At 41.1% G+C, this 26,795-nt stretch overlaps 1 protein-coding gene across 3 annotated transcripts in view; it reads right to left on the reverse strand.

The window, feature by feature from the left end:
• Positions 1-26,795, reverse strand: part of LOC139371389 (metabotropic glutamate receptor 4-like) — a 274,781-nt gene that overhangs the window by 36,245 nt on the left and 211,741 nt on the right. For all 3 annotated transcript variants that reach the window (XM_071111770.1, XM_071111769.1, XM_071111771.1), the window contains exons 4-8: positions 25,144-25,279; positions 21,728-21,882; positions 20,827-20,967; positions 12,007-12,207; positions 767-903 (exon numbers count right to left, since the gene is read on the reverse strand). In XM_071111770.1, coding sequence (XP_070967871.1) covers positions 767-903; positions 12,007-12,207; positions 20,827-20,967; positions 21,728-21,882; positions 25,144-25,279 — 770 coding nt within the window. The remainder of the gene's footprint in view (positions 1-766; positions 904-12,006; positions 12,208-20,826; positions 20,968-21,727; positions 21,883-25,143; positions 25,280-26,795) is intronic.

Below are 26,795 nucleotides of genomic sequence, written 5' to 3' on the forward strand. Positions count from 1 at the left end.
CACAGCTGAACACACCATCCCCACTGTCAAACATGGTGGTGGCAGCATTATGGTTTGGGCCTGCTTTTCTTCAGCAGGGACAGGGAAGATGGTTAAAATTGATGGGAAGATGGATGGAGCCAAATACAGGACCATTCTGGAAGAAAACCTGATGGAGTCGCAAAAGACCTGAGATTGGGACAGAGATTTGTCTTCCAACAAGACAATGATCCAAAAGATAAAGCAAAATCTACAATGGAATGGTTCAAAAATAAACATATCCAGGTGTTAGAATGGCCAAGTCAAAGTCCAGACCTGAATCCAATCGAGAATCTGTGGAAAGAACTGAAAACTGCTGTTCACAAATGCTCTCCATCCAACCTCACTGAGCTCGAGCTGTTTTGCAAGGAGGAATGGGAAAAAATGTCAGTCTCTCGATGTGCAAAACTGATAGAGACATACCCCAAGCGACTTACAGCTGTAATCGCAGCAAAAGGTGGCGCTACAAAGTATTAACTTAAGGGGGCTGAATAATTTTGCACGCCCAATTTTTCAGTTTTTGATTTGTTAAAAAAGTTTGAAATATCCAATAAATGTCGTTCCACTTCATGATTGTGTCCCACTTGTTGTTGATTCTTCACAAAAAAATACAGTTTTATATCTTTATGTTTGAAGCCTGAAATGTGGCAAAAGGTCGCAAAGTTCAAGGGGGCCGAATACTTTCGCAAGGCACTGTAACTAAAGTACTGTATCTGCATATTAAATATATTTTTAAAAAAATGCTTACGGTCAGAGAGAGCTGTTCGGTCCAGTGACCGATGATTTTGTACTCAGCTGTTCTGTTTCTGATCTGGTACTGATAAATCTCATAGCGACCAGGGGCGTCTCCATTCTCATTGAAGAGCACTGGGTTGCCAGCTATTCCTGAAGGACAGAGGAGAGAGAGAGTGAAAGCATTAGTTTGAATTGTAATATATATATATATATTACAATATATATATATATATATATATACATACACACACAAGTACCAGTCAAAAGTTTGGACACACTCATTCAAGGGTTTTTCTTTATTTTTACTATTTTCTACATTATAGAATAATATTGAAGACATCACAACTATGAAATAACAAATATGGAATCATATAGTAACCAAAAAACTGTTAAACAAATAAAAAATAAATATATATTTGAGATTCGTCAAAGTAGCCACACTTTGTCTTGATGACAGCTTTGCACACTCATGGCATTCTATCAACCAGCTTCACCTGGAATGCTTTTCCAACTGTCTTGAAGGAGTTCCCACATATAATGGGCACTTGTAGGCTCCTTTTCCTTGACACTGTGGTTCAACTCATCCCAAACCCTCTCAACTGATTGTGGATACCAAGTCGTCTGATGCAGCACACCATCACTCTCCTTCTTGGTCAAATAGCCCTTAATCAGCCTGGTGGTGGGTCATTGTCCTGTTGGAAAACAAATGATTGTCCCACTAAGTGCAAACCAGATGGGATGGCGTATCACTACAGAATACTGTGGTAGCCATGCTGGTTAAGTGTGCTTTGAATTCTAAACAAATCACAGACAGTGTCACCAGCAAAGCAACCCACACCAACACACCTCCTCCTCCATGCTTCACGGTGGGAACCATACATGCAGAGATCATCCGTTCACCTAGTTTGTGTCTCACAAAGACACGGCGGTTGGAACCAAAATGCGCAAATTTGGACACATGAGACCAAAGGACAGATTCCCACTGGTCTAATGCCCATTGCTCGTGTTTCTTGGCACACGCAAGTCTCTTCTTATTATTGGTGTCCTGTAGTAGTGGTTTCTTTGCAGAAATTCAACCATGAAGGCCTGTTTCACGCAGTCTCCTCTGAAAGGTTGACTTTGAGATGTGTCTCTTACTTGAACTCTGTGAAGCATTTATTAGGGCTGCATTTTCTGAGGCTGGTAACTCTAATGAACTTGTCCTCTGCAGCAAAGGTAACTCTGGGTCTTCCTTTCCTCTGGAGGTCCTCATGAGAGCCAAATTCATCATAGTGCTTGATGGTTTTTGCAACTGCACTTGAAGAAACTTTCAACATTTTAGAAATTTTCTGGAATGACTGACCATCATGTTTTAAAGCAATGATGGACTGTTGTTTCTCTTTGCCTTTTTGAGCTGCTCTTACCATAATATGGACTTCTACCTTCTCACAACACAACCCTTTTGCTCAACCTCATTAAGAAGGAAAGAAATCCCACAATTTAACTTTTAACAAGGCACACCTATTAATTGAAATGGATTCAATGTGACTACCTCATGAAGCTGGTTGAGAGAATGCCAAGAGTGTGCAAAGCTGTCATCACAGCAAAGGGTGGCTACTTTGAAGAATCTCAAATATATTTTGATTTGTTTAACACTTTTTTTTAAAGACCCCTACTGTATGCATATATATATATATATATATATATATATATATATATATATATATATATATATATATATATATATATATATATATATATATATATATATATATAAATATATACAAAAAAGTCAAAGCAGAATACGCAAATGTAGGCGGGTAACCAAAATAAATATGAAAATTAAACTTCTCTATTCAAGAAAGTTTGAAATGTAACTTGTGGGGTGAGGAGAGAATAAGTGGCATATGCTGATTGTATATTCTCTCTCTGGTCTGTTCTGTCTAGGGGTTTCTGCCTAGTCAAATCATCTCTTCAGTCATCTATTAAAATGTTTTCTTCCATTCTCTAAGTGAGAACTGTGGGTGGGGGGATTTTGGGAAACAGCTTTTGTGAGAATAATGTCAAACTACAATGTGTTACTGTGTAGTGTTATCGCACACTGAAATTCTTTGTAAATGTTTTTCCCCAATATGTTTTTGCCATTCGAGCTATAGTAATGGTATGTCACATGACTTAGAAGCCAAATGTCTGCAGATTCTCACCATCAACAAAACAGTCCCCACTACACAACAAACAATACACAACAACATATTTTCCTGAGATTCTCCTTTGTGAATTTATAAATTATTTAAACTACACAACAACATTTACTTCCCCTTTGAATATATTAAGTATAGCATCACTGCTCTCTGCTGAGGATGCAAAGAGTACATCCCTATCGACTTCCACTTCAAAACTCAAGTTTGAACATGCAGCAGTACACCGCCATCCACTGATGGAAGGCGTAAGGCGCTGGCATTTCCCTTTTCATGCCTGTCTTATCAACAAGTCTCCCCAAGCACAATGGGTGTCCCATCTTACAAACAAGGGGTAAAGCGTGGATGATCTCGGCGGTTCGGATTTCTGCTGAAGAGTATGCTTTTTCCTTCTCTTTGTTTAGCGTCAGGCGGAAGACGTACGCAGCAGCCTAATCCACATCTCGATGAGCCAGCCCCTCTGGATTAAGGATTTACTGTGTGCTCAGCCGTGCCTCAGCGACAATGCAGCCCCACATCTCACAGCAAAAGAAGCAGATGAGAGGGATTACAGCAGATGTTATTTATGAAGGAGATATGTTTAAAAAACACTCTCCATCAGTGTAATCATTTGTATCGTTTGTATCTGGGATTATAATCATAGTATTTTTCCGTTACAATTATTTTTTTTTACAAAAATACATAGCTTTCCCACTGGCTCAGTTGGAGCTGTGTATTAGGGCGTGTTAAGGCTTTGAGGCCGTAGCCCATCGCATGGCACTGGCACCATGCTGTCACTGTGAAAGGAAAATGGATCCTGACTGCCACATTGGTCCTTTCAGACACTAATGTGGCACCACCGCCTGCCACTGCAGATCTAATTACATTTAACAGTTTACGGTCTTTTGGTCATGCTTGCTGCTCCATCTGAGGTTGGCCCAGAGATTATTGGCATCTCTTAACCAGGCTGTTCTCTAGATGGACTGTATGTTCATGGCATGCCTTCTGGCATGCATGTCCTCATATATGTATGAGTTTTAGCCAACTTCTTGTCATACATGGCATGACAACGATAGTAAGAGAAGCTGGTTGAAGATCACACAGATTTAGGGACAGGCTATAGTACAGGCTATAGTACAGGCTACAGTACAGACTGCAGTACAGGCTACAGTACAGGCTACAGTACAGGCCACAGTACAGGCCACAGTACAGGCCACAGTACAGGCTACAGTACAGGCTACAGTACAGGCCACAGTACAGGCTACAGTACAGGCTACAGAACAGGCCACAGTACAGGCTACAGAACAGGCTACAGTACAGGCTACAGTACAGGCCACAGTACAGGCTACAGTACAGGCCACAGTACAGGCTACAGAACAGGCTACAGTACAGGCTACAGTACAGGCTACAGTACAGGCTACAGTACACGTCTGCAGATGCATGTCAGAAACATTACAGTCCAGACTTGAGGCTCAGACACATTTTTGTGCATTGTATGTTACTTTTTAGTACCATTGTTCTCCAGAGCTACATTTAAAAGGCTTTTGGTTTGACATTATGACTAGGGAGTAAAGTTTTTCCTGGTTAAGTTATGTAGTAAGGAAAACTCGGAGTACTAATGGAAACTGAGTATCCGAAAGGTGTATCCTCACAGCAGACTGACATAGTGATAGTGAACCACTTTAGAGTATACCATACCAGAGCCTAAACTGAGGGCATTGTATGATACCATAAGCAAAAATCTATATATCCTCTTGCAGTCACCACAGCAAAACCCTGAAGACTTGAAATTAGCTCAATATTTTCATAACTTTTATTCAGAAGTTTCCTGAAGCATATTTTCGACTACAGAAACAAGGTCCTGAGAGCAATCTTCAAAATTGCAGCCATTTTGCAGTCCTGAAAATGAAATTGAATGCACTCTCGGCGCATTGTTTAGTTTCTCTTTATGCAGTCCATTGTCCTCGGAGTCATTTCCTATTCAGGAGCCGAGCTGAGCCGTCTAACAGTTGCCACACTCACACTTCCATGCACTTAGCCTACAGACTCACTCACCCTCCAGGTGTGATATTATCTGAAGAGAAGTTCAGCAATGAATGAGCAGGGCATTTTTCCTGCTATTTTATGGTTGATTTGTCTCTCGTGATTCAACCTCTCATTATTTTTTACAATCAAGAAACATGAATAGTATGTGATTGGACTGAATACGAAAGTTGAGTCTCTCTCTGGAGAGCTCAGATAGACACGATAAGCTGATTAAACTTGATAGAGGTACAGTATGTGAATCTTGTGTGATTTTAATGTTCACAAGGGCGCAAAAAAAGTAAATGCTGTATTGTCATGTACACCGGATAGGTGAAATATGTTGTTTTACAGGGTCAGCCATAGTAGTATGGCACCGCTGGAGCAAATTAGGGTTAAATGCCTTGCTCGAGGGCAAACCTACACATTTTTCACCTTGATAGCTCGGGTTTTCGAACTAGAGAACTTTAGGTTACTGGCTCTAACCGCTAGGCTACCTGCCACCTGCAATTTAGGAAAAGGTTAAGATTATTTCAACAGAGGATTCGTGGAACGAAGGAAAAAAAATGTTACGTCTCGGTCTCTGTTTTCTTAATGTTTCACACCAGCACTGCCATGTACTCTAGTGTGTTCAGTGTTAAATGACACTATTCTGTTGGCATGTGATTGAGGAAAGAGAAGGCTGATACACATTCATACTCATCATCCTAGCATAACAATTATCCTCAACAATCACTAGTCATCATCCTGGCATAACAATTATCCTCAACAATCGCTACTCATCATCCTAACATAACAATTATCCTCAACAATCACAACTCATCATCCTAGCATAACAATTATCCTCAACAATCACAACTCATCATCCTAGCATAACAAGTATCCTCAACAATCACTCTCTATTTGCCACATTTTCAAACCCATTACGAATTCTCTAACCAAGTAGGGCACAGTTAACATTGCAGTCCAAAAGCCAGCTATATCCACAGAGGGATAGACTGTATGGATTATGAAGAAACTAGACAGATCCAGAGGAATCATGCGGTGACACAAGTTATCTGAACAAGGATGGTGAGCATCATTTTTAAGACCCATAGACATTTGATAAATGTCATTATGATTGACTACAACAACAAAAAACATTATTTCGGTGAGCGAGTTCATTAGAAAGTGCATGGATGATGTCGTTCCCATAGCAACGATTAAAACATTCCCAAACCAGAAACCGTGGATTGGTGACGGAAACATGACTGAATACAGACCGAATACAAACAGTGTAGCTATTCCCTCCGCAAGGCAATCAAACAAGCTAAGCGTCAGTATAGAGACAAAGTAGAGTCACAATTCAACGGCTCAGACACAGGAGGTATGTGGCAGGGTCTACAGTCAATCACGGATTACAAAAAGAAAACCAGACCCATCTCGGACCAGAATGTCTTGCTCCCAGGCAGACTAAATAACTGTTTTGCCCGCTTTGAGGACAATACAGTGCCACTGACACGGCACGGACTCTCCTTCACTGCAGCCGAGGTGAGTAAAACATTTAAACGTGTTAACCCTCACAAGGCTGCAGGCCCAGACGGCATCCCCAGCCGCGCCCCCAGAGCATGCGCAGACCAGCTGGCTGGTGTGTTTACGGACATATTCAATCAATCCTTATCCCAGTCTGCTGTTCCCACATGCTTCAAGAGGGCCACCATTGTCCCTGTTCCCAAGAAAGCTAAGGTAACTGAGCTAAACGACTACCGCCCCGTAGCACTCACTTTCGTCATCATGAAGTGCTTTGAGAGACTAGTCAAGGACCATATCACCTCCACCCTACCTGACACCCTAGACCCACTCCAATTTGCTTACCGCACAAATAGGTCCACAGACGATGCAATCTCAACCACACTGCACACTGCCCTAACCCATCTGGACAAGAGGAATACCTATGTGAGAATGCTGTTCATCGACTACATCTCAGCATTTAACACCATAGTACCCTCCAAATTCGTCATCAAGCTCGAGACCCTGGTTCTCGACTCCGCCCTGCGCAACTGGGTACTGGACTTCCTGACGGGCCGCCCCCAGGTGGTGAGGGTAGGTAACAACATCTCCACCCCGCTGATCCTCTACACTGGGGCCCCACAAGGGTGCGTTCTGAGCCCTCTCCTGTACCCCCTGTTCACCCACGACTGCGTGGCCTTGCACGCCTCCAACTCAATCATCAAGTTTGCGGATGACACTACAGTGGTAGGCTTGATTACCAACAATTACGAGACGGCCTACAGGGAGGAGGTGAGGTTCCTCGGAGTGTGGTGTCAGGAAAATAACCTCACACTCAATGTAAAAAAAACAAAGGAGATGATTGTGGACTTCAGGAAACAGCAGAGGGAGCACCCCCTATCCACATCGATGGGACAGTAGTGGAGAGGGTAGTAAGTTTTAAGTTCCTCGGCGTACACATCACGGACAAACTGAATTGGTCCACCCACACAGACAGCGTCGTGAAGAAGGCGCAGCAGCGCCTCTTCAACCTCAGGAGGCTAAAGAAATTTGGCTTGTCACCAAAAGCACTCACAAACTTCTACAGATGCACAATCGAGAGCATCCTGTCGGGCTGTATCACTACCTGGTACGGCAACTGCTTATGTACTGCTTATGTACATATTCTTTATCCCTTTACACTTGTGTGTATAAGGTAGTAGTTTTGGAATTGTTAGGTTAGATTACTCGTTGGTTATTGCTGCATTGTCGGAACTAGAAGCACAAGCATTTCGCTACACTCGCATTAACATCTGCTAACCATGTGAATGTGACAAATAAATTTGATTTTATTTGATTTTAAACTGGATGCTGATTGGCTGACAGCTGTGGTATATCAGACCATATACCACAGGTATGACCAAACATTTATTTGTATTTCTCTAATTACATTCGTAACCAGTTTATAATAGCAGTAAGGCACCTCGGATGTTTGTTGTACATGGCCAATATACCATGGCTAAGGGCTGGGTCCAGGCAATCTATGTTTTGTCGTGCTTAAAAATAGCCCTTTGCCGTGATATACTGGCCATATACAACACCTCGTCGGGCCTCAATGCTTAAGTATATTCCATTCTATATTCCATTCCATTTACAATATCTAGATAGAAAATACATTTCAGTAGATAAAGAGGCATCATTGGTGCAGCCATGTATTTACAGACTATTGGCGCTATTCCACCTCAGTTCTCCAGGTGTGTTCTTTGTCCAGCTGTCCATTTCAACTGGACATAGTTGTAAGTAACAGCATGCTGAGGCTGCCTGGTCAAGGCCTGTGTTGAGGGTGAGCGATTAGGCTTGTCATGTGGCACACATTGCATGTCTAAATGGGGCCTATCTGTGTCAGGGGCCTAATGAGGGCCCTTAGTGGACTTCGTTGTGGCACATACGCACACACACATACGCCCACATGCACACAAACATGCCCGTACACACACGCGCGCACACACACACACAGACACACACACACACACAAGACTACATTACAGTGATGGAGCGATCATGCAGTACATTGTAACTCAGGCTTTTTCGCTCCACTGAAACACTACTCTTGAGATGACTGAAAGTCAGGCCTGTTTGTTCTAGTGAAACACTACTCTTGAGATGACTGAAAGTCAGGCCTATTTGTTCTACTGAAACACTACTCTTGAGATGACTGAAACTCAGGCCTGTTCGCTCCACTGAATGCTTTTTCGAGTTAATGGATTATCAGAAATTATGTTCAATATGTGAAATGGGAAATAAAGAGAGGAAGAAAATGGACATGGTGTTGTGAGGATCACTAAAGGATTTCCCAGGGAATAGTCATAATAAAGGAAAGAGAGAAGACCACACAGAGATGCAGCGAGGGCCTCCAAGGGCCCAACAGAACAGATACAGTATAATGGTGATGCTCCATCTTGTCGGCCATGACAGACAAGGCCAACACTTCCCCCCTGGCAGAGACCGGAGAGGATATGATGTGGTATGAGACTTCTCCTCCCATTGTTTACATTGCAGATTTACTCTCTCAATTCAATACAATTTCAATTTAAGGGGCTTTATTGGCATTGGAAACATATGTTTACTTTTCCAAAGAAAGTGAAATAGATAATAAACAGAAATGAAATGTACAGTAAACATTACACTCAAAAGTTTGAAAAGAATTAAGACATTTCAAATGTCATATTATTTCTATATACAGTGTTCTAATGATGTGCAAATAGTTAAAGTACAAAAGGGAAAATAAGTAAACATAATTAAAGGTTGTATTTACAATAGTGTTCACTGGTTGCCCTTTTCTTGTGGCAACAGGTCACAATCTTGCTGCTGTGATTGCACACTGTGGTATTTCACCCAATAGATATGGGATTTTATCAAAATTGGATTTGTTTTCAAATTCTTTGTGGGTCTGTGTATTCTGTGAGAAATATGTGTCTCTAATATGGTAATATATTTGCCAGGAGGTTAGGAAATGCAGCTCATCTTCCACCTCATTTTGTGGGCCGTGTGCACATAGCCCGTCTTCTCTTGAGATCCAGGTCTGCATTCAGCGGCCTTTCTCAATAGCAAGGCTATGCTCACTGAGTCTGTACATAGTCAAAGATTTCCTTAATTTTGGGTCAGTCACAGTGGTCAGGTATTCTGCAGTATTTAATGTACCTTGCCATGTAATTTAGAAACAATATGAGGTAGGAACTAGTTCAGATTACATTTTTTTAAACTAACATTTACATTCCTGTTTCCCCATTTGTAATTATAAGCCAGCAATATAGGTATGTACTGTATGTTTAGTGTACAGTCATTGGCTGACTTCGATGCTGTATGTAAGGCCTTCTTTTTTATGTGCCTTAACTGACGTGAAGCCTTGTTCTTCAAGTTCATGTAAAAAAAAAAGAGAGAACATCTGATGGCATGCAGATTTTTTTTTACAATTTCAATTGGCAGTGTCTGAGACACACAACAATGAAGAATTGGCACTTCCCTGAGAAGAGGGGAAAAGAAGCACGCTGAGAGGGAAAAACCCACAGTGCTTTGCCTTTGTTCCATAGTCACAACTGCAGTGTCTGTGGAGACTGACAGTCGAAAGGCCCACTGCATTCTGTCTGCAGTAGAGTTAAAAGACAAAAAGAAAACACTGTTTCTCAGACGTGATAGCAGCAGACTCAGAACACTGATGGGAAGCTTCATTCAATCGCAGCTCATTGAAGTTTCTTGCCAGTCTTTGGAGCATCAAAGGAAGAAGTGGGCACAAGATGGAAGAATGTGCTGGGAGAGGTTGGGACCAGGGGCTAGAGTGAGGTTGAAAAATGTTTGATACCTTTGCTTTGTATGTTGAGGCATTGACGGCTACTGAGCAAGCCAAAATTAAACATTTGAGAAGTGGATGTTTTAGAATAGACAAAAAAAAGTATCAGAGGATACATTGGGAAGGGTAAAGCACGAAGGTTAATGATTTATAGAAATATGCCCTCTGTCTTAGAAATGAGTGGCTAACATCAACACTATTGAATTTTGTATAATTGAAAAATACTTTCTACTAACTATTACAAATGTCAGGTCTTAACCACTGTCATACTGCTTGTGGTTTGTATAAGAAGAAGCAGAGCAAGACATCAAAGAACCTACTTAGTACATACTTTTTGAAATTACAGAAGGATAAGCATCCTCACACTTGAACAAAGAGGGGTTCTCTCTGCTACTGTGAGAGTAGAGATGTTGCGATAGTCCACTGAGGCCAATATTCCTAGATAAGATTGGTGATGATTGTCAGCCTGCCACAGATATGGCCACCTCACTGTGACTAATTACCCTACCAATGCTTTGCTTTTGTGAGGCTGTTGACGTTTGACCTTTTTTGACGTTTGCGCATTATCCTGGATGCTTTAAACATAGTGTATAAGAGGATTGACACATTAGACCCTCTGCTGTTAAAACTGAGACTGGGTTGTAATTAAATCTCAGCGGAGACCTTGAACCCAACGACAACAACAACAAATAGCACTGGCTGTGGCCTCTGGAATAATTCATTACAAGTGAAACAAAAAAAGCATTTTAAACTGCTCTCACCAATCTGTCATATGATTTTTGTTTCCAAGCGATTTAAAAAAAAAAAATGTATCCTTTGGAGGTATTTTGATGAGTAATTGATGTATCTGGTGAGGAGATAAATATTATCTTTGATAAATGACCCTCCAGTCTTCTATTCCCATAGCCCCAGTGGGTTGGTTCTCCATGTTAAACATACTGATGTGTGCTGCTTATGATGCAACAGGAGGAAGTTGAGTGTAACCCAGAAGCAGCCCACTTGTGTCGCACAGTGTCTACAAAAAGATCGGGGTACCTGCTACAACTGATCTTGTTGTTAGTGTAGTTGGTGTAGTTTTCCTTGGTGTCTTCAAATAAGCCAGGAAAAACACATGCAGTTGTTGGTTTCATATCTCCTCCTTAGGAGATACATGTTTCTCACATACACCATTGCATCTTTTGTAATAAATGTATTCAATAATAGTGTTTTCTTGGATGTTTTGCCAAACATTGATCCCAAAAATATTCCCAGGAGTATGTATTTCAATGGACTGTCCCCCTTCAAGGAGTTTTCTAGATTTTCCAGCAAGCAGCATTGTTCTCTCTCCGTTTAATCCATTTGAAATGAATCTCTGTAAAACCCCAAAAGATATTTCCTCTATTTCTTCAAGAGGCCCTCTCTTGACAATGTGTTACTCTGAATGGTTTTTAGTCTCCTCTCCTCTCCTCTCCTCTCCTCTCCTCTCCTCTCCTCTCCTCTCCTCTCCTCTCCTCTCCTCTCCTCTCAGTTTAGAGATGTCTTCAATTGTGTGTAAATATTTCACATTGTGTAATTAATCCCATTTTATTAAATAATCATAGAAAAACATCACAAATCTGATAGAAATGGTGAGGTGGTGTGTGTGTGTGTGTGTGTGTGTGTGTGTGTGTGTGTGTGTGTGTGTGTGTGTGTGTGTGTGTGTGTGTGTGTGTGTGTGTGTGTATGTGTGTGTGTGTGTGTGTGTGTGTTTGTGTGTGTGTGTGTACAAAGTAGGTGGCTGACCTGCGAAGTTGAGCATGCGGATGTGTTTGAGCAGTAGAGTGCCATTGATGGGATCCATCCTGGAGCAAAGGCCCACCTTCCCCGGACAGAGTTCCCTGTGCATGTTGTGCAGCGCATGGGCCATGGAATAGACTGCATCGATAACAAACTGCACCTTCCCCTCTTGCTCATAGTTGGAGTCCTTCCCTATCCGCTCCTGATCTGTAGAGCAGAGCGACAACCAAGTTAGGTATCTGAGAAATGCAATACGTTATACCACTGGTCACCAACCCTAGTATCACCTTAAGCTTAATAGAAAGGTGATCCCAAGCATATGAGCAATGTTACATGTGATAGTATAGGAAATAATTCATAAATACAATAACAGGTAGGCCTACATGTCTTGAATATTATGACGAATAACATGTTATGTTAAAATTGAGTTCCTATTGTGTTGATCCTAACAGTAGGTTTTTTTTTTATTTTTTTTATTTAACCTTTATTTAACTAGGCAAGTCAATTAAGAAAAAAATCTTATTTTCAACAACAGCCTAGGAACAGTGGGTTAACTGCCTGTTCAGGGGCAGAATGACAGATTTGTACCTTGTCAGCTAGGGGGATATGAACTTGCAACCTTTCGGTTACTAGCCCAACGCTCTAACCACTAGGCTACCCAGCGTGGTGACCACATGAGTAGCTTCCATACAGTGATGGTTCTTGGACTTGCAAATTAAGGATGAAAATAACTTATTTTTGCTGGTACTCAATTTCTCCATTGTTAGCTTTGTCAAGCACACACTACCGTGAATGCTGCGAAGCAATCATTAGACCCAGATTGAATTGTATCTTCTAAATGTGTATTTGAAATGCTCATCAATCTGGTACTACATGATTACTGATTGGTATTCCATCTGCTGTGGTGGCTTATCAAACATATGAGTCCACTTTAAAGGGCAAAGTGGGTCCTTTGTTGGGGGAAAAAAAAGCTTTACACTTATCTACTTAAACACTGTCATCGGTTTTGTGAGCTGTATGACCTATGGTTACTCCGGTGTGAAGATGGCTGATGAGAAGGTACAGAAACAGACAGCAAGAGACCAACCTGCTCTCAAAATTCCATGCCACTCCATTTAGTATGACATGTTACTTTATGTTAAGTTACATTACATTGGCCTACCAATGTGATAGCGGTCATACAATAAGAAAAATGGAAGGACGTATAGTTTCCTCGGTCTTTATCGCATTTGAACTATTTAGTATGATATATTACGTGCAACTGCTTTAGTAGGATATGCTATGTTAGGTTAGGGATTAATGTTAGGAGTTATGTTAAAGGGTTATTGTTAGGGGAAGGGTCAGCTAAGCAACCCTAGTAGTAGTAGCCAAGAGTTAGCTAAGTAGTTGCAAAGTAGATAAAAAGTAGTAAGTAGTGGCAAATTTGCTAATTAGCTAAAATGCCTAAGTTGTCCGTGATGAGATTCGAACACGCAACTTTTGGGTCGCTAGACATTCGCATTACATTTTGCCTTAAGTATCCTACTGTCCATACCAAACGTAACATATGATACTAATTTGAAAGTCCCCGATTTACATTTACTATGTTACTTCTAGTCAATGTAATGTAACCTAATATAAAGTAACAATCACACTAAATGGAGTGGCATGGATTTGAGTCAAACATAATATGTTTTGCTCTGAGAAGAGGCTGAAGAGACATACAGGCAGACAAAGACAGGAGGTAATGTTTGGAAAATACTTTATACCAATGGTTGTGTCCCAAATGGCACCCAAATGGCACACCTATAAAGTCTACTAGATAGGAATTAGGGCGCTATTTGGGACAACCTGTGCCTATTTAATTACCACCAACTGGATTCTATGTACTGAGACTGTATGCTTTCACTATGCCAGGGTCCACAGTTATACTGCTAGTTCTATGTCAATCTGAAATGTTAGGAACTTAGTGTAAAGTAAGTCAGCAAAGTTGAGTACGCGGCTAAGACAGTTCTGTTTGAAGCACTTAAGAACAGTAGGACCTTGTAATGGAAGGCGTGGCAAAGGGCCAGGCGTCATAGAGAAAAATACATTACCCTTCCGTTAGGCTAGCGTCAAAGGCCTTGATGCACTGACTGACTGGCCCCTCCTTCCTGATACTTCTCACAATTAGCTGGAAGGTAAATGTTTAGCTAGACCACTGCCGAGGAGCCAATAAATTCCAATATGTGGAGTGTAGGGTCTTCTCCTCAGAGGAATCACTATTTTTCTTCTTTCTAGGAATACATGGATTATTGTTGTTCATCACTTCCTGTTTGAAACATGTCCAGTGAAATTTACAGTATAATATTTATGTGATGTATAAACATGTCATATACAGTATATTACATAGAATTACATCTCATAAGTGATGTATAGGTAATATGTTACATAAGCGACAATTAATCAGATGTAATTATATGTAGGTTGCCTAGGAAGCAACCATTGCTTGTTTCTGTTTTTCTACAATACCATGTTGTGTTGGGTTGTTTGGGGGAGAATTGTTTTTGCTACAGAACAAGATTGACGGTCTTGTGTGTAAGCATAAATCTACTAGGGAAATTAGTCTCAGTATAGGTGGGTCTGTTTGGACAATAATGTAGTTTTGAGTTTTGATGAATTATGATCAAACCTCATGTACATGGAAATATATTGTATTTTCACCCATTGCAAACCTAATAGCTATGGATTTAAAGCATTCCAGCAGGAGAATACTGTAAAACGTTTTCTTTATTCATTTCACATATAATCAAATCTAATTGTATTGGCCACGCCCACAGTTTACAGCAGGTATAAAAGGTGCAGCAAAATGCTTGTGTGCTAACTACCTTAACTATTGTAGTACAATAATCAATAATAAAGACTCAGATAAAAATAACAAGTAACAGAATAGGTACTATGCCTAGTAATAGAAGAGGTACTATGCCTAGTAATAGAATAGGTAGTATGCCTAGTAATAGAATAGGTAGTATGCCTAGTAATAGAATAGGTACTATGCCTAGTAATAGAATAGGTACTATGCATAGTAATAGAATAGCTACTATGCCTAGTAATAGAATAGGTACTATGCATAGTAATATAATAGGTACTATGCCTAGTAATAGAATAGGTACTATGCCTAGTAGTAGACTAGGTACTTGCCTAGTAATAGAATATGTACTATGCAGAGTAATAGAATAGGTACTATGCCTAGTAATAGAATATGTACTATGCCTAGTAATATAATAGGTACTATGCCTAGTATTAGAATAGGTACTATGCATAGTAATAGCCTGATATGTACACTGTATGATATACAGTATAGATAAGGAATGTGCTATGTCAAGTATGTCTGTATTGAAACATATTTATTTGATATTTTAGGTATTTTTTGCTATAGTTGCAGCTCTCTCTGGTAATTTGTTTCATGGAAAGAATTGATTCTTGATTTTCTCTGCAGAAACCGTGTTGCATCACTCTAATTCATTCCTCTTGCAACGCTGTCCTGATATTGGTGCCAGACAATTTTCTGATCTTAGCAGAACCACTTCAACATAAAAGCTTGCTAGCCCCAAATCGATAGCTCTCTTTCAGTCATATTTCATCTGCCATATATCAGTTTGCCACAGCAAAAAACTAAAGCTTATGCATCTATGAAATAAATAAAGAACCAGGTTACGGCTGTGATAATTGTGGTAAACTGTGGTAATTGAGCGCCACATGCACCAAAATTGGACAGACAAATCGAAAGCTTAGGACTATAAGGTTCTATCTGCAAAAACTGTTGGGGCTGGCTTCTGGGTTAAGTGGGCATTGTGTCAAGAAGCAGTGCGGCTTGGTTGAGTTGTGTTTCGAAGGACGTATGGCTCTCAACCTTCGCCTCTCCCGAGTCCGTACAGGAGTTGCAGCAATGAGACAAGATTGTAACTACCAATTGGATATCACGAAATTGGGGAGAAAAAATGGGTAAAAGTAAATAAATAGATGATTCTGAGATAATTGGCTTTGAAGTTCTGAACCCTCATTGGTTTGAATGGTTTTAGCCATTTCTATCGTGTATTATTTTGACCTTAACATGAAATGGTGTATAATATAGGTAGAGAACATTGAATAGAACAATGCTATGTCAATAACTACATTTTGACAAATATCCAGATAGAACATTTTAGCCCCAAGTTCTCTAAATATTGCCACAGGTTGGCTGATGCGGTTGGGCTGTGGGTCAACCCAGGAGCGAGAGAGGAAGTAATATAGTATATCTCTCTCAGGCTGAGGTATGATGGCCCACACACACACACACACACACACACTTGGTATTGCCTCTCTTTCCTAGCAAAGCCTCTCATCTCATTGCAGATTCGGAGCATGCCCACGCACTCCCAAGGCTGGCTCGCTGCCTTCAGAGAAATCCTTTCAGACTAGGAGCAGCAGCACAGCAAGGTCGTGTCCCTCTACCAGGGTGCCACAGAAAGGAGTTAGTGATTCTGGGTCGGCTCTGACCCTGTTAACCTCTGCATGCTCGGGTTTGGCACCAGGCCACATCTCCCTTCATCGTCGATAAAAACATGAACTTCATCCATAGTCAATCTTCATCCATTTTTTCACATGAGAACATCTCCCCCTATGTGTGCCTTGGGAAAATGTAGGATGTTTAAGTTGATGAACATTCCCAATTCGTCTGTCCTGACTCTGCCATCTCAAAATCATCTGACCTGAAGTTGCCATCTCAAAACCTGCAAGCTGGAACACATGGATAAAAAAACAGGATGTTGTAAACATTTTACAAACTGTTCATTAGAGACACGTGAGACCATTTTGGATCTCATATGACATAAGTTGGTGAATTAAAACCATAACTTATTGTGGTAATATCACATGGTTATGGCAAAGGACTCAGCCATTGTGTCTGTGTTGCTATGCTGCTTGCTGTGTGTTGCTATGCTGCATGCAGTTCTCCCCTGTATTAATTAGACAGAGGCATCAAACCCCAGGAAAGGGAGCTGGGACCCGTTCTACCTTCCTGCTCCTCTCCACATTAATCAATATCAGCTGTGTATTTCACTCATTCACAGATAAAAGACTAGTCTACCAGTCACTCACACGCTCGCTCTCTCTTTGATCACTGTGAGCACACAGAGCCCTCCCAGGACATTGATTATTCTTCACTCATACCCCATGTGGTCTGCTTAGCACCTTGAAGACAGGTGCAAAGCCTTCGCAAGCACCACCAGAGGCACCTGGAGAATTCCTGAAAAGTTGCACGTTGAGAGGGGATTGCAAAGCCAAAGAAGTTTATGACTTTCTGCTACGTCAACAAACTTCCACACAGCCTTAGAAAAACAACACCCCATCATATTTCTGGCAAACAGAGCTGTGCAGGCAAGGTATTTAACTCAGACTGTCACTCACATAAATCCTTCACAGCCTTTTCACATGGCAAAGCTCTTCATCAGATCTTCATCTTATCCGGATTTTTCTCCGCACATTTAGCTATTTTGTTCACCCCAAGCAATGAGCAAAATGATCATTAATTTGGTTCACTCAGGCAGCTGAACTAGTTGGATGTGTCTATTTTTCCATATGTATTGATTAGTCCTGTACAATACTCATAGAACGTGGATATTTTCTTTATTTAACTAGGCAAGTCAGTTAAGAACAAATTCTTATTTACAATGACAGCTTACCAGGGAACAGTGGGTTAACTGCCTTGTTCAGGGGCAGAACAATAGATTTTTACCTTGTCAGCTCGGGGATTCAATCCAGCAACTTTTCAGTTACAGGCACAATGCTCGAAACAGTAGGCTACCTGCCACCCCAATTAGGCATGAACGTGCCTCACAATGGGAAAATATAAACAACTAAAGACACATTCTCATTTTTAGAGACAGGTTAGTGCTACTGTAGCTAGCAAAATGTGTAGAATCGATTCCTAACTAACTGTAAGCAATTTTAGGTAGCTAGCTAATCCTCTTGCTAAACGTGAGGTGAAACAATTGACCTATTTACTGTTAATTAGCTAGTGCAAATCTCTTTGTTAGCAAACGAGACAATGTCTCCAAAACTGCTGGGTGTCTATAGCAATGTTTACTTTATGACATGTGCTACAATGTGCTTGTCTCCATTTTCCAAGCACATTGTAACTTTTTAGATGAAAAAGACAGGGCAGGCTTCCAACTGTCATGTCATGACATCCATATGAGACCAAGGCTTTCAGCAACAGGGAGCAATGCAGATGTCAAGAAGTGTCAAAGTATAACATTCTGGCACACATGATTTACCCCCTCACAATAACATGCCTGTTGAGTTTGTATCACTATTCCAGAGCAGCTATGCCAGAATTTATGCGGTAAATGTGTAAATGGAATGCAGACTGTTCCATTGACCAGGCTGGCGCACATTCAACAAATCTGATCAAACAAAGTGGATATTTGTCAAATCCATCATGATTTATGTATTGTAACAGGCCCACAATGTTATTTATTTTGCTGCATAACATTTAGAAGTTGTCCCTTTTCAGGTTTAGAGGAAGTTACTGCTAAATGCTAACTCCCGTTTGTATACATAAATTGTTGCTGGTAGTCAAAGTATTTTTTAACTGTAGGGCAGTTGATTGGTGATGATGATATTAACATATGTTGGGGTTGACAACCATACAAATTTTATATGCTGATTTTTACCTCATCATAGTGTGGAATACACATATAAACAATAGCCTAAATGTAGGCTAATTTTGTTGGGGGGCAATGAGGAGAATAGGGATCTTTACCCATTGGCCCTTTCCCTCACACGTTTCCATGGCAATTCCATTGTTTTGGTCAGTCCGATTGACCTCTTTACTCCATCTACGCCTCAAGACCAATCTATCTCAGTGTGTAACGCCCATGCATGGATGAGATGATGAGTCAATGAGCTGATGAGTCAAGGTTGATGTCCCAGTTCCCCAACCCTTCCTCCTCCAGGTACTTCTAGTGAATGAAGTCATCAAGCAAGCTTAGTTCAACATTAAAAGACAATGTGACTGAGACTGACACAAAGCCTGTCCTTCAGTTTGCAATTTATCTCTCCAATCCCTACTCAGATCGTTCAGCTTATTGCTGACTTGTCATAGTGGAAATTACAAACTTTAGAAGCCTTTTTAAACATTGGAATGCACTACTATTTGCATGTATTGCTGCAGAGGAAAAGCATCTGTGACAATAGTGATCAAATTAAGATAAAGATCTGTAGCTATATCCTTGGCTTTCTGAAAGGGGTTTTTCTTCTCCCAGATCTTTTCTTCACACGGAGCCAGTTCATCCATGAAAAAGCAATGCAGTAGATAATGGAACTGAGAGGATGTGACTGGCATTAGTCTTCTGTTTAGACTGATGATATTGATCTGTTGAAATCTTATTTTGCCATATTTTTCCCAATAGATACCTAAGACATGTCTGCTTACTGACCTCACACTGTTGCTGATTTTTGAATTACTGGCCTGGGTGAGTAGAGATGGCCTCTAATCCACTTGTATAGTTAGTTTCCAGTTGGATGGCTTGCTACACTCCCAGAAACAGCAGTGCTAGCCTAACGACTTAAAACCCAAACAGTACCTAATAGAAAACAAAAGGGAAGGAAATTCTTCTGTTCGTGCAGCCTTTGACAGTTTTGTAGTATATTGCGAGAATTTGATTTCTGTTCCATGTAGCAGTGTGATTAAACAAACACACATTTACAATGTATTCCGTTTGTTGGCTTCTACTGAAAGCCAATTAGAACATGACTATGAAATATGCTCGCTTCATGAATTTTAAGGATGTACATTTGCTACATGTGAATTGAATGTTTGTAAATGCCTATTATATTATACAGTATGTTGTGTTCCTTCATACACTGTATTTATGTCAGTAACTGCATTTTATAATTGAGTGACTGTCCAAACCAAAGACAAAAAAAAACATGATTTGAGGGGATTTTCACAAAATGTAATCCATAGAATTGTCCTTTAGAGGAAGGATTGTTTACATATATTTGACATGTGTATCTAAAAACATACTTGAGTAATAATTCATCAAAGTTGGCATATTTATGACATTTTGGCCTTACCCAGGCCTCTTAAGACTCGTTATATATGAACATATGACAACAGAAATCACAATAGGAATAAATTGATTTTAAACCCGTAGGGAATAACGAGACTATATTAGCATTTTGCTGTTAATTGCAATTCAAACCATTATCATACCACTAGCCTTATGTCACATACAGCTGGATTCTTAGAACACCTAGAGAGAAGGTATTGAGCTCCAAGTCAAGATTGAACGCCTAGGGTGAATTTGTGACGATCAAACAATCACCAGGACACATCTGGATAGCATATGGCATTAATCCTGGAAGTAGAGATGTTTAACCACACAGACCTGCTACTACCCTGTTCTGTTGCCATCTCCAGGTGGGAGGACAGGCAAACGGTCTACTCAGCCAAAACACAAGGCCCAAATAATACCTCATCATCATAATTTTTAATCTAGCTCATGTTGTACCTATAGCTTTCGATGGTGTACAAAATGTCGTCATGTAAATTAAGCCAAGGGCCACATCATTCTATGATAAGGACAGAGGGTTTTCCTGGTTAAGTCACATGGTCAGGAAAACAGCTATTTCTACCTGTGAAACTTAACCATTTTCTAAAGGTAGTTGAGATCAGTAGAGATGCAATGTGGGCCTGTAACCGAAAGTTTGAATCCCTGAATGGTTTGTAAATAAGAATTTGTTCTTAACTGACTTGCCTAGTTAAATAAAGGTAGATTTAAAAAAATAAATTGTTAGAAAAGGAAAGGAGAATTGTCTTACTTGTACATTTCTTCAGCCCGGACCCTTTCTTCAAAGCGTGTCGGCTCAACTTGCAGGCGAAGTTGTTCTCCCAGAACTCAGCAAACCAGATATTCCTCCTGTTGTTCTCCAGTGTGCGGCTGATGAAGTAACGATCAAACCCTGGAGATCGATCACATCATTGTCATCATCAGTGCACTCACTCTGGCAACAGTGTCCTTGCCAATACAGTTATTGACATGTGGTGGAATGTAATGGAGCATTGGGGTAACATTTTTAACTATGTTTTTGACTTGGCTGGCAGACTGAGTAGATCATGACAGAGGTGGGGACTGATGCTAGCACAGGACAGTAAATGCTTTATATTTTACAACAGTTTATCGGGCTTGGAAGTGTCCTGTGTTAAAATGAACAATATCTGGTGAGACTTGTTAACAGAGATATCTCCATGGCGGTATTTACAAAAGAAACCCAATTTTGACATTTTGCCCAATTATTAGCAAAAGATCTGATTGGTCAAAAAACTAAATTAGTGAAGAAAAGATCAGAATTGGGATGCCTATGTACGCTGCCAGCTGCTGGCACAATAACGCACTACTGATCCATGAGACGTCTGTAAAATAAACATAATGCTAAATCCATTATTCTGTATACTACAACAATTTAATTTATCTCAGTCCCTTTATCCTTGTACATTTAGGGAAAGCTACACGAGATCTACCAATCAATCAATCAATCAAATCAATCAAAGCAAATCTAAAAGTTCATAGCAGCAACCTAAAAGCTTTCTTTGTTCACCTTACATCCCCCCAACAATTAATTAACTAATCAAGCAAGCAATCATTCAGTCAATCAACCAAATCAATCTGCCAATCTAAAAGTTTTCCCCAGCAACCTTAAAGATGTCTCTGTTCCCCCTCACCTCTGATGGACTGGCGTTTGGGCAGGATGGTGACTGCTCCCTCTGCCATTTCCTCCTGGTGTAACACTGGAGAGATCTTTGAGCCCCAGCTGTCTGAGCCCACCCAGATGAAATGGCCAGTCTGGTTGGCCTTCTTGGCTGCTTGGAGTAGCCGCCTGGTACAAGTGGATAAACACATTTAGCTACCAGTAATACATGTGATATTATGGTAACACTTCGATTATAATCACAGCCGTATATATTCCCCCCCAAGCAGACACATCGATGGCTCTGAACGAACTTTATTTGACTCTTTGCCAACTGGAATCCACATATCCTGAGGCTGCATTCATTGTATCTAGGAATTTTAACAAGGCTAATCTGAAAACAAGACTCCCTAAATTGTATCAGCATATCGATTGCGCAACAAGGGCTGGTAAAACCTTGGATCATTGCTATTCTAACTTCCGCGACGCATATAAGGCCCTCCCCCGCCCTCCTTTCGGAAAAGCTGACCACGACTCCATTTTGTTGCTCCCTGCCTACAGACAGAAGCTAAAACAAGAAGCTCCCGCGCTGAGGTCTGTTCAACGCTGGTCCGACCAATCTGATTCGACGCTCCAAGACTGCTTCCATCACGTGGACTGGGATATGTTTCGTATTGCGTCAAACAACAACATTGTCGAATACGCTGATTCGGTGAGCGAGTTCATTAGAACTTGCGTTGAAGATGTCGTTCCCATAGCAATGATTAAAACATTCCCAAACCAGAAACCGTGGATTGATGGCAGCATTCGCGTGAAACTGAAAGCTCGAACCACTGCTTTTAATCAGGGCAAGGTGACCGGAAACATGACAGAATACAAACAGTGTAGCTTTTCCCTCCGCGAGGCAATCAAACAAGCTAAGCGTCAGTATAGAGACAAAGTAGAATCGCAATTCAACGGCTCAGACACAAGAGGTATGTGGCAGGGTCTACAGTCAATCACGGATTACAAAAAGAAAACCAGCCCAGTCACGGACCAGGATGTCTTGCTCCCAGGCAGACCTAATAACTTTTTTGCCTTCTTTGAGGACAATACAGTGCCACTGACACGGCCCGCAACCAAAACATGCGGACTCTCCATCACTGCAGCCGAGGTGAGTAAAACATTTAAACGTGTTAACCCTCGCAAGGCTGCAGGCCCAGACGGCATCCCCAGCCGCGCCCCCAGAGCATGCGCAGACCAGCTGGCTGGTGTGTTTACGGACATATTCGATCAATCCCTATCCCAGTCTGCTGTTCCCACATGCTTCAAGAGGGCCACCATTGTTCCTGTTCCCAAGAAAGCTAAGGTAACTGAGCTAACCGACTACCGCCCCGTAGCACTCACTTCTGTCATCATGAAGTGCTTTGAGAGACTAGTCAAGGACCATATCACCTCCACCCTACCTGACACCCTAGACCCACTCCAATTTGCTTACCGCACAAATAGGTCCACAGACGATGCAATCTCAACCACACTGCACACTGCCCTAACCCATCTGGACAAGAGGAATACCTATGTGAGAATGCTGTTCATCGACTACAGCTCAGCATTCAACACCATTGTACCCTCCAAACTCGTCATCAAGCTCGAGAGGAGGTGAGGGCCCTCGGAGTGTGGTGTCAGGAAAATAACCTCACACTCAACGTCAACAAAACTAAGGAGATGATTGTGGACTTCAGGAAACAGCAGAGGGAACACCCCCCCTATCCACATCGATGGGACAGTAGTGGAGAGGGTAATAAGTTTTAAGTTCCTCGGCTGAACTGAATTTGTCCACCCACACAGACAGCCTCGTGAAGAAGGCGCAGCAGCGCCTCTTCAACCTCAGGAGGCTGAAGAAATTAGGCTTGTCACCAAAAGCACTAACAAACTTCTACAGATGCACAATCGAGAGCATCCTGTCGGGCTGTATCACCGCCTGGTACGGCAACTGCTCCGCCCACAACCGTAAGGCTCTCCAGAGGGTAGTGAGGTCTGCACAACGCATCACCGGGGGCAAACTACCTGCCCTCCAGGACACCTACACCACCCGATGTCACAGGAAGGCCATAAAGATCATCAAGGACAACAACCACCCGAGCCACTGCCTGTTCACCCCGCTATCATCCAGAAGGCGAGGTCAGTATAGGTGCATCAAAGCTGGGACCGAGAGACTGAAAAACAGCTTCTATCTCAAGGCCATCAGGCTGTTAAACAGCCACCACTAACATTGAGTGGCTGCTGCCAACACACTGACTCAACTCCAGCCACTTTAATAATGGGAATTGATGGGAATTGATGTAAAATATATCACTAGCCACTTTAAACAATGCTACTTAATATAATGTTTACATACCCTACATTATTTATCTCATATGTATACGTATATACTGTACTCTATATCATCTACTGCATCTATGTAATACATGTATCACTAGCCACTTTAAACTATGCCACTTTGTTTACATACTCATCTCATATGTATATACTGTACTCGATACCATCTACTGCATCTTGCCTATGCCGCTCTGTACCATCACTCATTCATACATATGTACATATTCTTTATCCCTTTACACTTGTGTGTATAAGGTAGTAGTTTTGGAATTGTTAGTTAGATTACTCGTTGGTTATTACTGCATTGTCGGAACTAGAAGCACAAGCATTTCGCTACACTCTTATTAACATCTGCTAACCATGTGTATGTGACAAATAAAACTTGATTTGATTTGATTTGATATGAATCAACTCTTAGGGCTGTACTGCGTTAAGAACGACACATACAACAATGACTTATATAATACACTGCGTTCATGATTCAACTTGAATTCACTCATTCTTACATCTGTCCTATCCATCGTGAAGGTGAAAAAGTAAAAACTAATTTGGATCCCATTGTATTTGTCTGGCTGGTCTGATTAATACAGAATGTGATGTGTATGTATGGTCTGGTGTGTTGTGTGCCCAGAGAAATCAACATAATTTTTTTACCAGAAAATGTTAACAATAGAACTATAGCAAATACTTTCTCCAGGTTTTGTGTTTTTCACCTGAGTTTTCTAAAGCAGGTTTATGGCAACATTAGTCATCCAAAGCTTATTGCACAGTGGCTGGTAACATTGACTGACGTAAGGACAACAAAAGGCTAAACGATTAAGATAATTTCCAAGTTTATCCTGTTGTCACTAAGATAATGTGTGGAAGCATATTAACATGAGTTACCGACAGAGAATCTAAAAGGGGAATTATGACAGCGCTCGACCAAGGCATAATGCATAATTTAAATGTCAAGCTTTTTATTTCTGCAGATTGACTCTTCTCCCTTTGATTGATAATATTTCATGCTGCGTATTTCTTATAATGAACATTTGTATGATTTTAGTATATTTCATATTCAACTTGTCAATGCTACGATGATAATACCCTTACCTGATATCATCCTCATTGGCGAAAATAATGACCACCCTTGCATTTGGGTTTTCTCTTAGTCTGCGAATGACCTTATCAAACTCTCCCTGTTTCGGCTCCCGGGGAATCTTGACTGACTGAGAGATGCACACACCTCCTACAACAGAGAGAAAGAAAACACAAAGCAGTTGAGTGGCAGGTTAAGTGCTGGATTGGAAGGTTTTCACTTTTCACAGAAGCTCAACTTGAGCTATCAGTACACTCTTAGAAAAGAAGGTGCTATCTAGAACCTAAAAGGGTTATTTGGCTGTCCCCATAGAATAACCCTTTGAAGAACCCTTTTGGGTTCTATTTAGGACCATTTCCACAGAGGGTTCTACCTGGAACCAAAAAGGGTTCTACCTGGAACCAAATATGTTTATCCTATGGGGACAGCCAAAAAGTATTTTTTTCTACGAGTGTAAATCACCAGTAAGTGCAGAATTCTCAACAACATTGTTCTCTCTGAGGTTTGTGACTGTATGAATCCTTCGGCCTCACTAAATCCACCTGCTGTGAAAACATTTGCATCTGACGCTCAGTTACTGCCCAGTGGGGGGCAGAGAGGAAATCTGACACATAGGACTTCACTTGATCCATGTTCATTTTGAAGATACCCTTACCAAGGACATCTTTAATCAACACACTTAAACCACGGGGAGGAGAACAGCTTCAAATTAAATATGGAAATTAGAGACCCACTATACCAAAGCAGAAATACACACAAGGTGATGATGAAAGCAATGACAGACGTCACATATTAAAACAATATTTGCAAGTAGTAAATGTTATGGTAATTAGATAGCGGTAAGACAATAGGGTTAGAATCAGCGACGTGTATTCATGGATGCCAAGGGAAGCCATGCTTCTCCAAATATTTGACCAAAAAAGATCTTCCGTCAATTCTCAAGTGGCTGAATCTCACCGGAAAAATCATACGAGTGCCCCTCTGTCTCAGTATGTGTAGCCCATGTATCTGGTGCTGTCTGGAACAAAAGAGTGTGAGATGTTTCCACCGCAACATTTCATTGATTGATGTCAGCAATCATTTGGCCTCCCTTGATAAAACAATTCTAAAATAATTAGCCAATCAGCATTAAGCTGCGCTCAAGTGTGGGATTGTCCTGGCGCAGCAAAACACCCCCCAAGGGAGGCCAGCTTGGATTTGGCTTCACAACAACCAAATCATCTCCTAAGCAAAACTTCACCATTGTCAGAAAAATGTGTCTAGATATCGACCCTTTTCTAAACCATGGCTGGAGATGGGTATTGGACTTGCGGTTTTGACTTAATTCTCTGTACAGGCCAAAGATTCTGACGTCGATTCTGATCTAACCATAAATTCATATGTTGCGCCACTGGCCTGAGGTGATAGAAGTTCAATATGTAGCCTGGATGTAGCCTAGTAGGCTCACGCTAGCTAGCTAACTTAGCTGGTTCATTGTTGCCCATGCAAGGATGTCAGGCTAGCAAGTATTTTAGCTAGGTAGCCTAAGAAAACTAAAACTAAAAGCACACAGAGCTATAGACCGTTTTGCCAACATGAAAGAGAATGGGACGGCATTGGTGTTCAACTATTCTACAAGTGTGTGCGCATGCACGCATACACACAGGGACAGATAGAAATCAGTACC

The sequence above is a fragment of the Oncorhynchus clarkii genome, chromosome 17 (assembly GCF_045791955.1).
Source record: "Oncorhynchus clarkii lewisi isolate Uvic-CL-2024 chromosome 17, UVic_Ocla_1.0, whole genome shotgun sequence".
Lineage (NCBI taxonomy): Eukaryota > Metazoa > Chordata > Actinopteri > Salmoniformes > Salmonidae > Oncorhynchus > Oncorhynchus clarkii.